Consider the following 12,457-nt stretch of genomic DNA (forward strand, 5'->3'; position numbering starts at 1 on the left):
GAACAGGAGAATCTGAGTGAAGGAATTCCATGGTGGTAAAAGTATATACATATACAAGTATCAATGAAAACAAAACACCTGAGCAGCCTCCTCAACTCACACAACATTTGCAAGCAACTTTTTTGTTCCTTTCTTTTTAGGACTGCACCTGCAGCATATGGAAGTTCCCAGGCTAGGGATCAAATCGGAGCTACAGCTGCCGGCCTACACCACAGCCACAGCAACTCGGGATCTGAGCCATGTCTGCAACCTACACCACAGCTCATGGCCAACACCAGATCCTTAACCCAATGAGCAGGGCCAGGAATCGAACCTGCATCCTCATGGTCCCTAGTTGGATTCATTTCCACTGAGCCAGGACTCCTGGTTGAATTTTTTAATAAGAACATCTTTTTATATTACATGTGTGAATAAAAATAAAATTAAAATGTTATAGTAATTAATTAATAAATCTCAATCCAAAGGCTTAAAGAAAGAGTTGATTCTATGATGAAAAATCAATAAAATAACCAAATAAAAAAGACATGCACCCCTATGTTCATTGCAGCACTATTCACAATAGCCAAGACAGAGAAACAACCCAAATGTCCACCAACAGAGGAATGGATTAAGATGTGGTACACATATACAATGGAATATTATTCAGCCATGAAAAGGAATGAAATAATGGCATTTATAGCAACATGATGGACCTAGAGATTCTCATATTGAGTGAAGTAAGTCTGACATAGAAAGACAAACATTACATGATATTTCTTTAGGTGAAATCTAAAAAAAAACCCCGATACAAATGAACTTATTTGTTCATACATTTATTTATTTCCTTTTTGGCCACACCCACAGTATAAGGAAATTCCCAGGACAGGGATTGAATCCATGCCACAGGGATTGACCTATGCCAACTTCTGACACACGCATAAGATTCTGGGCCAAGTTTGAGACAATATGGACCTGCCTCTGACCTCAGCAATATAACCAGGGCTTTCAGTGAACTAATTAATTTTTTAGGCTGATATTCAATCTTGGAACTAGTTCCTATCAAAGCAACCCAGAGAGACAGAGCCCAGCTGATCACAAGTGGGTAGGGGCACATCTCAGGCTTCAATAGACAAAAGCTCTTTAGTAATCTGAGGCTAGTGTCATATTCCTGGCATAGAATATGAACCAATCTTTTATTAACTGGCATATAGAAAAACATCAAATATATTATTAAGTGAGGGGGAAAAGCACATTACAAAACATACTATAACCACCATTCCACTGCCTGTTTCTGAGTTCAATTTTTCTTTTCTTTTTTTCTCTTAAGAGTTCCCATATTTGTCTTTGTCTGGCTTATATCACTTAGCATAATGCCTTCCACATTTATCCATATTGTCACAAATGGCAATTTTTCCTTCTTTTTGATGGATGAATAATATACCATCACACACACATTTACATATATGTATGCACACACACATATATATAAACGTATATATCACATTTTTCTTTCTTTCTTTTTTTTTTTGGTCTTTTTGCTATTTCTTTGGGGCTGCTCCCACGGCATATGGAGGTTTCCAGGCTAGGGGGTCGAATCGGAGCTGTAGCCACTAGCCTACACCAGAGCCACAGCAACGCGGGATCCGAGCCGCATCTGCAGCCGACACCACAGCTCACGGCAACGCCGGATCGTTAACCCACTTAGCAAGGGCAGGGACCGAACCCGCAACCTCATGGTTCCTAGTCGGATTCGTTAACCACTGCGCCACGACGGGAACTCCACATTTTTCTTTTTTGAAGAGTTTTTTTAATTAAATATTTTAAAGCTTTTTTTTTTTTTTTTTTTTTGCTTTTTTAGGGCCTCACCTGCGGCATATGGAGGTTCTCAGGCTAGGGGTCAAATCAGAGCTACAGCTGCCGGCCTACACCACAGTCACAGCAACTCGGGATCCGAGACATGTCTGTGACCTACACCACAGCTCAGGGCAATGCTGGATCCTTCACCCACTGAGCAAGGCCAGGGATTGAACTGGCAACCTCATGGTCCCTAGTTGGATTCATTTCCAATGAGCCACGACGGGAACTCCAATTTATCTTATTATTTTTTTTTTAGGTTACTAATCAGTTGACTTTTTTTTTTTGCAAGTTCAAATCACTTGGCAGCTTTATTTTTTTAATTACCTAATGAATTTTATTACATTTATAGGCATAAGGGAACTCCAATTTATTTATTTACTTATTTATTTTTGGAACTCCAATTTAAAACATTTAAAAATTTTTATTGAGACATGGTTGATGTACAACCAAGTAATTAACAATTTCTAGAGATTATAATCTATATATAGTTACTATAATATATTAGCTATATTCCTAGTGTCATAGTACATATTCCCCACTGGTAACCACTAGTTTGTTCTCGACATCTGAGTCTGTTTTTTTTTTTATTATATTCACTAGTTTGTTGTATTTTCTAGATTCTACCTATTAGTGAAATCATACAGTATTTGTCTTTACCTGTCCAACATATTTCACTTAGTATGATGCCCTCCAAGTCCATCCATGCTGCTGCAAATGGCAAAATTTCATTCTTTTTTTATGGATAGTATTCAATTGTGTGTGTGTGTACCAAACGTTCTTGATCCATTCATCTGTTGATGGACACCTAGGTTGGCAATTGTAATTTATGATTTTTATTTTTTCCATTATAGTTTATTTACAGTGTTCTGTTAATTCCATACTGTTTTCCATAGTGGCTGCGCCAGTTTACATTCCCACCAGCAGTGCAGGAGGGTTCCCTTTTCTCCACACCCTCTCCAGCTTTTGTTATTTGTAGACTTTTAAATCATGGCCACTCCCACGGATGTGAGGTGGTACCTCATTGTAGTTCTGATTTGCATTTCTCTAATAATTAGTGATGTTGAGCATTTTTTCACGTGCCTGTTGACCATCCATATGTTTTCTTTACATAAATGTCTATTTAGGTCTTCTGTCCATTTTTCTACTGGGTTGTTTGCCTTTTTTTATATAAAGCTGTATATGGTGTTTGCATATTTTGGAGATTAACCCCTTGTTGGTCACATCATTTGCAAAGATTTTCTCCCATTCTGTGGGTTGTATTTTCAGCTATTTTAGTGGTTTCCTTTGCTATGCAAAAGCTTTTTAAGATTAATTCAGTCTCATTTGTTTGTTTTTATTTTATTTTATTGGTCGTGCCTGAGGTATATGGAAGTTCCTGGGCCAGGGTTTGAACCTATGCTACAGCAGTGACCCAGGCTACTGCAGTGACAATGCTGGATACTTACGCTGCTGAACCATATGGGAATTCCTCATTTGTTTATTTTTGCTTTTATTTTCTTTCTTTTTTTTTTTTTTGTCTTTTTTGCTGTTGTTGTTGTTGTTATTGTTGCTATTTCCTGGGCCGCTCCCGCGGCATATGGAGGTTCCCAGGCTAGGGGTTGAATCGGAGCTGTAGCCACCGGCCTACGCCAGAGCCACAGCAGGATGCAGGTTCAATTCCCTGGCCCAGCACAGTGGGTTAGAGGATTTGGCATTGCTGCAGGTGAGGCATAGGTCACACGTGTGGCTCAGGTCTGATCCCTGGCCTGAGAGCTCCATGCCACAGGGAGGCCAAGAAAGAAAATAAATAAACCAATAAATATGAATTGTAAAAATGACTCATCAAAACTTGTATATGTAGGGGTTTTTCTGCTCTGACCAGTTTTATTCAAAATTGAGTCAAAGGAAAAAAAAAGAAATAAAAGGCGTAAGTGTTGGATAGGAAAAACCAAAACTCAATATTTGCAACAATTTGTGTACAAGAAAACCTTATGGGAATCTATAAAATAACTGCTAGATTTTAGAAGTGAATTTAGCAAGGTTTCAAGAAAGTGAACATACAAAAGTTAATTTCATTACTTTTGTGTGTGTATCCCAATAAAACTTTATTTACAAAAGCAGTCTACCAAACTGCTAATTTCTTTTTTTAATTGAGATATAACTGACAGATACCCTTATGTTTAATGTACAATGTGTTGATTTTGGGGGCGGTACATTTTAGGGCCACACCCACAGCATATGGAGGTTCCCAGGCTAGGGGTCTAATCAGAGCAGTAACTCCCGGCCTGCACCACAGCCATGGCAACACAGGATCCGAGCTGTGTCTGCAACCTACACCACAGCTCATGGCAATGCTGGATCCTTAACCCACTGAGCGAGGCCAGGGATCAAACCTGCGCCCTCATGGATGGTAGTCAGATTTGTTTCTGCTGAACCACAGCGGGAACTCCCATGTGTTGATGGGATGCATTTTTCTATGGCCCTGTGATCAGTGGTAGCCACTCGCCCTTATCACAACAAATCATTATCACATATGTGGTTCAAGCAGAGTGTGAAGTGAATGGTGTGCTGACACACGTGTTACAACACGGATGAGTCCTGCTGAGTGAAAATTATATTGCATGAAATAAACCACACATAAAAGGACAAATAGTATGATTCCATTTATATGAAATATTCAGAACAGGCAAATCCATAGAGACAGAAGGTAGATCAGTGGGTGCCAGGGTCTGGGGGAAGGGAGCTGCGGACTGACTGCTTAATGGTAAAGGGTTTCTTACATGGTGATAAACATTTTCTGGAGTTAGATAACGGTGATGGTTGTACAACATATTGAAGGTTCCAGAAGCCACTAAATTGTACAGTTTTAGATGGTTAAAACGTGAATTTTATGTTATGTGAATTTTACCTCAATAAAATAAAAGGCATCAGCTTTACAATACTGACCACAAGAAGTCTTGCCTGGGGGCTTTATTTAGCTTGAGCTTTGTAATCAGTGATACAATATTAGAAAATTTTCCCTCAAGACACATGAAGCAGAGTTTTAATTTGTCTGTAGAATTTAAGTTATCACCAACAAAGTTCGAAAGCTTCTCAAAATATTGATATTTTAACTATTTTTTCTCTGCCTGCGCACACGTACACATTCTGTTTGGTTTGGACAATTATAACCATATTATGTATACTATTTTATAATATTTTTGCACATATTTAATGAATTCATTCATTGAAAAAATATTTATTAAGCATCTATTATAGGTCAGGCACCGTAACCACCGGGGATACAGCAATGAACAAGTTGTGCTCAGACCTTCCAACTTAGTTGGAAACAGATAACAAAAACATAAACATGAACAAACAAGAGACTACCAGAGGTGTTACTGGAGTTCTGTCAAGTTCTTCTTCACTCGCTTCCCGCAAAAATACACTACTTGAAATAAGTTTCTAGGTGTGAAAGTGAATACATATTTGTATATGACGAGACTGGTTTTCATTCTGTAGAAATTTCCCCATGAGAATTTAGCTCCAGAAAAGCCACAGGTGTTGGAGAGTAACCACATCTGTGGGTAGTTTCAGCTACTTCCCTCCACAGATGTTGGGGGGTGGTGGCCAGGAGCATGGAGCGGCCGAGCACCGGCTGCTAAGCTGAATGAACACAGCAACAATCTGGTGAGACTGAGGCCATAGTTAGGAGGGAAGGGGAGGAGGAGAAGCTGCTGGCCACCTCGTTCTGAAGGCTTCGCAGTGGTTTCAGGGTGTGCGTGCAGAAGGAGATTATTATGCAATTTCCAAAGGCTTCTAGGTGGTATTTATCCAATAATATCTATGTTCACAAGGCATGTGAATCAGTATAAGAATAATATAAGCAGAGTTCCCGTCGTGGAGCAGTGGTTAACGAATCTGACTAGGAACCATGAGGACGCAAGTTCGGCCCCTGGCCTTGCTCCATGGGTGAAGGATCCAGCGTTGCCGTGAGCTGTGGTGTAGGTTGCAGACGCGGCTCGGATCCCACGTTGCTGTGGCTCTGGTGTGGGCCGGTGGCTGCAGCTCCCATTCGACCCCTCGCCTGGGAACCTCCATATGCCGTGGGAGCAGCCCAAGAAAAGGCAAAACAGACAAAAAAAAAAAAAAAGAATAATATAAGTAACTAACCTGGGTTTTCCATTGACATGAAGACCGTTTCTCCTGAGAAGGGGAACAGGGTGAGTGTGTCTTCATAGACCATTTTGTGTTTGAAGGTGTAGCCAGAGAAGAAGACGGAGAGGAAGTCCGTCTGTGCTCCAACACTTAGAATGTACCAGTATGCCACCTCGTGCAAACAAACCGACAGCTGCAAGCTATCAAAAACATAGCCATTGATGCCTGCGAAAGAAGGAGCCAAAACAAGGTTTTAGCAGTAGCTGGGTGCGTTCTTTCGGCTTGTCGTGATATGATAAGACATGATTATGTGTTGCATCTGTTACCTTATTCCCAAGAAGAAATGACATTATACCTTCCAAAAAAGTAAATGGTCAGTACTGGAGCAGCTAGGTTATGATCTCGAGGTGAGGGGCCTCACCGACCACTGTGGTAATGAGAGACTTAGAGGTGATAGGGTGACGGCAGTTTGCTGAGGAGCATACGGTCTCACACCATCTCCCTACAGACTGTTTATTAGTTGCAAGGAGAAAAATAATAACTACACAGAGGAAAAAACAGAAGGAAATCTCCTTGATTGAGTGATCAAAATGAATATCTACCAATGCATCTAAAAAAAGTTTTTAGCCTGACATTTATTAAAAGATAAGACATTTAAGAAACTTCACAGTTGCTCTCCAGCTTGTTATTATTATTTTAAAATATTTGGCTTGTGTTAGAGGTTATCACATGTCCATATATTTCTATAAATGTTTAAAATTAATGTAGTCCATTACATTTTCATATCTAGCAATATTTCCTCCCAAACTCCTTTTTTTTCTTTGTCTTTTTGCCTTTTCTAGGTCCTCACCCGAGCCATATGGAGGTTCCCAGGCTAGGGGTCTAATTGGAGCTGTAGCCGCCAGCCTACACTACAGCCACAGCAACGCCGGATGCAAGCCGCGTCTGCCACCTACACCACAGCTCACGGCAACACGGAATCCTTAACCATAGAGTGAGGCCAGGGATCGAACATGCATCCTTATGGATACTATGTTGGGTTCTTAACCTGCTGAGCCACAAAAGGAACTCCCTAAAGATTCTTTCTTAACTCATTTTTGCTTATCTTTTCTACTAATCTTAATTTTGAACCTAACATATCCAGTTGGAAAAAACTCCAAAAAAATCAGATTTCAGTCCAGGGGGTTAGGACAGACTTTGCATCCAATAGCAACTGAAAAAAAAAATGGCTTCTTGTCCTTTCTGTTCACACCATCCCTTTACCTAATGGCAGCTCTTTGTAAGGTTTTCCTCTTTTTGTGAAATCATCTCATTAGAAGAGGCCGATAAACCCTTAAGTGGCAGTTCTCTTGTGGCACAGCGGGTTAAGGTTCTGGTGTTGTCACTGCAGCAGCTCTGGTCACTGCTGTGGTGCGGGTTTGATCCCAGGCCTGGGAACGTCCACATGCTGGCGTGGGACCAAAAACAAACAAACAAAAAACCCCTAAAACCCAAAACTCTTAGGAGTTTGCTTTTGGATAAATGTCAAGGATATGTGCTTGTGCAGATAATATTAAATTACATTAAACTTTTCAGAGTTCCTGTCGTGGCTCAGTGGAAACGAATCTGACCACCATCCTTGAGGACACAGGTTCGATCCCTGGCCTCACACAGTGGGTTAAGGATCCGGCGTTGCCGTGAGCTGTGGTGTAAGTCGCAGACGTGGCTCGGATGCTGAGTTGCTGTGGCTCTGGTGTAGGCTGGTGGCTACAGCTCCGATTGGACCCCTAGCCTGGGGACCTCCATGTGCCATGGGTGCGGCCCTAAAAAGGTTAAAAAAAAATTGTCAACTTTTAGAAAAGTCTATTCTTCCCAAAATTCTTTTCTTATTGCCCGTTAATTTATTTTCTTCCTCTAAATACAAAAATGCTTTTCCGTTTATGAAACACTTTTGAGGGGAAGTTTACAGAAAAGCATAAGACTCACAGAAGCCCGTCACTGGGTCATTCACAGCGCGGAGGTCTCCCCGCAGGCACAAACAGCCGACCCTGACGCCGCCGCCGTCTCCAATGGCGACCACGGCGGGTCCGCGCAGGCGCTCGGGGGCGGGGCCTCCGCCGGGGGCGGGGCCTCCGCCGGGGGCGGGGCCTCCGCCGGGGGCGGGGCCTCCGCCGGGGGCGGGGCCTCCGCCGGGGGCGGGGCCTCCGCCGGGGGCGGGGCCTCCGCCGGGGGCGGGGCCTCCGCCGGGGGCGGGGCCTCCGCCGGGGGCGGGGCCTCCGCCGGGGGCGGGGCCTCCGCCGGGGCACCTCCCCGCCCGCCGCCGCCAAGGTTCGCGTCTCATTTGCTGGGTCCCCGCCCGGGTCCCCGCCCAGCTTCCCGCCCGCGGCCCGACTTCTCCCGCTTCGGAAAGCTGCTGTTCTTCCGCTGACTGGGCTCCATTGTATGGACGCAGCACAGCTGGTTTAACCATTGTCCTATTGGAGGATGTTTGATTATTTCTGAGCCTCCGTTGCTATAAAACATTATCAGATTTATTCCGCGGAGCCCCATTTGCAAGAAGCTAAAGATAAAGATGGGAGATAAAGTTTCCCCCCCTTTTCTTTTCTACCTCATTGCGTTTTCTCCACGGGATAAAAATGATTTGGAGTCCAAAACCTGCCCGAATAAAAACCACGAACTAGGAGTGCCCTTGGTGGCTCAGTGGTAAGGAACCCAACTGGTATCCATGAGGAAGTGGGCTGGATCCCTGGCCTTGCTCAGTGGGTTAAGGATCCGGCGTTGCCGTAAGCTGCGGTGTAGGCTGCAGATGCGGCTTGGATCCCGCGTTGCTGTGGCTCTGGTGTAGGCCGGCAACTGTAGCTTGGATTCGACCCCCCTAGCCTGGGAACTTCCATATGCCCCGGGTTCGGCCCTAAAAAAACAAACAAATGAAAACAAAACCCCACAAGCTGAGTTTCCAAAACTCACAGCTCCGTAATTCCTCATGAAAAGGAAAGACCCAAGGCGGTCTCCCTTAAATATCTGCCCCAAATGGCCCAAGCCCGGGGCTATAGCGCTTAAAAACGCTTCACACCCAGTTTTACCAAAAGCTAAAGAGAAAGCGTTTTCCAAGCCAGTGGCGGCTGGGAAAGCAGAGCGACAGGCAGGCCGGGTGTGCAGAAAAGAGAAACGGACCTCCTGGGTCCCTGGCGTCGGGGCAACCTCACTTCCTCAGCTCCGGGACAAAGGCTTTCATTTTTTCCTCCTAACGTTCTGCTCTTCGCCTCCTCCGGGAGCTCCCCGTTGTTCATGGTCTCCAGGGGCTGGAGCCGGCTAAAGAGGCGAGCCTGCCAACTGGTCGCCAAAGAAGAGGGCCGCCCCGAGGCCAGGGCCTCCCAGGGTCTCCGCACAGATCCACGCTGGCTCCTCCTAAGCGGCAGATTCCTGCTCGGGGCTTTTCTCCCCCCACTCCTGTGGCGCCTTCTTCCAGCCCCTTGGCAGGGAGCCCCTGGCTCGAGGCGCAGGGGTCAGGAGCTGGCTCCAGGAGCTCTGATTATTTCCAAGTTTTAGCAGTATGGCCAGAGGGGCTGTGTGTGTATATATATATATATATATATATATATATATGTATGTATACAGAGAGACAAGTTTTTATGTGAGCATAAGTTTTCATTCTCTAGGGTGAAATGGAATCCCAGGAGTGGGATTGCTGGATCATACGGTAAGTACAACGTTATAACTGCCAAACCATCTTCCACAATGAGGGTGCCTGTTGCTCTGCATTCACTAGCACAGTTAATATCGTCTGTTCTGTTTTATTTGGGCTATTAAAATAGACATGGACAGCTACCTCACTGTTTTGTTTTTGGCTTTTTTGTTTTTGTTTTTTCAGGGCCACCCCTGTGGCATATGGGAGTTCCCAGGCTAGGGGTCGAATTGGAGCTGCAGCTGCCGGCCTACACCACAGCCATAGCAACCCGGGATCCGAGCCACATCTGCAACCCACACTGCAGCTCACAGCAACTCTGGATCCTTATAGACACTATGTTGGGATCTTAACCCACTGAGGATTCTGGCCCCAGACAGCTGAGAGATCTAGTTTTCTGTTATTCTCTTTTGTTCTACCTGCCCTTTGTTGCAAAACTCCCAGACATCCCAGCTTCCCCCCGCACCTCCTCAGAGTACTTTTCTCAGGGTTACCTGAGATGCTGCCTCCTGGGCTTAAGTCCTCGGTTTTGTCCACCAAATAAAACATAACTCTCAACTTAGAAAAAAATCAGTCAGCTGTGTGTGTGTGTCTGTTTCTGCACTGTGCCATGCATCTTGGTGAATACAAGGCTATCTTGGTTACTGTAGCTTTAGAGTAAGTCTTAAAATCAGGTAGTATGAGTCCTCCAACTTAATTTTTCTTTTTCTGTTTTTTTTGTCTTTTGTCATTTTAGGGCCGCACCTGCGGCATATGGAGGTTCCCAGGCTGGGGGTCCAATCCGAGCTGTAGCCGCCGGCCTACACCACAGCCACAGCAATGCCAGATCCGAGCTGCATCTGTGACCTCCACCACAGCTCACGGCCACGCTGGATCCTCAACCCACTGAGCAAGGCCAGGGAATTGAACCCGAGTCCTCATGGATACCAGTCGAGTTTGTGAACCACTAAGCCATGATGAGAACTCCAATTTTTCTTTTTCAAAATTGTTGTGGCTATGCTAGTTCCTTTGCTTTTCCATATAAATTTTATAAAATACTTTTACCTACCATCAAAAAAATCCTGCTGGGATTGTAATAGGAATTGCTTTCAATCTATAGGTCTGTTTGGGGAGAGCGACGCCTTCACTCCATTGAGTCTTCCAATCTGTGAACACCGTGTGTCTCCCCACCTGTCTGCGTCTTTTCAAATTTCTTGCATCATCTTGTAATTTTCAGTGTGCACATCCTGCATGTGTTTTGTTAGATTTATGCCTAAGTATTTCTTTTTTTGAGGCTATTATAAATGGTATTATTTTTGTAATTTAGATCTCCAGTAGTTGGCTGTTGTTATATAGACGCATGACTGATGTTTTATTTTTTATTTTTTAAATGTTTGTTTACTTATTCTTCTTTTTAGGGCTGCATCTGTAGCGTACGAAATTTCCTGAGCTAGGGGTCAAATCGAAGCTGCAGCTGTGGACTGCACCACAGCCATAGCCACAGCGATGCTAGATCCTAGCTGTGTCTGTGACCTACACGGCAGCTTGTGGCAGCGCCAGATCCTTAACCCACTGAGCAAGGCCGGGGCTCAACCCACATCCTCCTGGATACTAGTTGAGTTCTTAACCCACTGAGCCACAATGGGAACTCCATGATTGACTTTTTTTATATGTGGGTTTTGCATTCTGCAGCCATACTAAACTCACTTAAATTACTTCTAGGTGCTTTTTTTGTGGAGTTCATGAGATTTTCTATGTAGATATTCAGGTCATACTCAGTTTTATTTCTTTACTTCCAACCTGCATGCTTTTAAATCTTTCTCATTTCCTTTCCCAATTTGCCTGCTGCCAACTAATTTTCGGGGTTCTTAAACAGCTCCTCCATGCATTCTGTTAGGGAAAAAAATCATTAACTGTCCTACTGAATGTGCAACTAAAAACGGTTGTGTTCAGTGGGACAGACAGGGCGACATGTGTTCTTCCGTCTTAACCAGAACCAGAACTCCAGAAGGCATATACATTTTTAATGTTAAGGGCGTGCTAGTTAGCCAGTAGCGTTATAATGATCTCAGAGAGACATTACCGAGTGATGGCTTGGAGCGAGATCTTAATTCTCTGCTCAGGAATGGAACCTGGGCAGCCCAGGTGAAAATCAGGAATCTTGGCCCCTAGGCGAGCTGGAGGCCTGTTGAAAGCAAGAATGTTTCAAGGAGGCAAAGGCTGGACAAACAGGTAAAGTTTCTTGTTAGAGACACAGCACAGCCTGTGGGAGAGCACCCGGAGAAGGGTCTGTTTGTCTAAGGCAGAAGCAAAGCAGGAACACACACCCAGAGGAGCGGCCTGAGCGGTGCTTTAAGTCACTTGCACGGGGCAGGCCTTCTGGGCCTTTGTTTTCCTTTGGCCAGTTATCTTGCCTTGGCACCTGACCAGCCCAGGGCCCTCCCCCGCCTGCCTGTGCTTCTTTTGGCCAAGATGGATTCGAAAGCAAGGCGTGGCGGGAAGCTTATCTGGACCTCTTAGGGCCTGGCGCCCCCTCCCTTTCGGACCCGGAGGGGTCTCTGTGGCCCTGAGCGGAGGCAGGAGGTGGCCTCTTTGTTCCTCTGCCCGAGCAGGGCTCGGCCCCTCTTTTGATCGTGTCGTTACCCCTGTTTCACAGGTTCACAGAGGACGAGTACCCCGTGTGTGCCTTGTGCGGGTGTTATTTCCAGCCTCAAGTACAGACAGGCGGCTGCTTGTAAATGTTTGTCCTGAGCCCACCTATCCTGCCTCCGTAGGATAATCTTTTACTCACAAGCCCACCAGTAATTGTCTTCTAATTTGGGCCGGCTGATAGATATAAAGTGCCATCGCAGTGGTTTTCTA

At 44.7% G+C, this 12,457-nt stretch overlaps 1 protein-coding gene across 1 annotated transcript in view; it reads right to left on the reverse strand.

Moving 5' to 3' along the window:
- F8 (coagulation factor VIII) overlaps nt 1-12,457 on the reverse strand; it is an 85,634-nt gene that overhangs the window by 36,749 nt on the left and 36,428 nt on the right. The window contains 1 exon segment of the mRNA NM_214167.3: nt 5,968-6,177. Within this exon segment, the coding sequence (NP_999332.3) occupies nt 5,968-6,177 (210 nt within the window).

This window comes from Sus scrofa, chromosome X (assembly GCF_054392235.1).
Source record: "Sus scrofa isolate SSC_HxYL_T2T_F1_AM1 chromosome X, Sscrofa_HxYL_maternal_Yorkshire_Landrace_v2.0, whole genome shotgun sequence".
NCBI lineage: Eukaryota > Metazoa > Chordata > Mammalia > Artiodactyla > Suidae > Sus > Sus scrofa.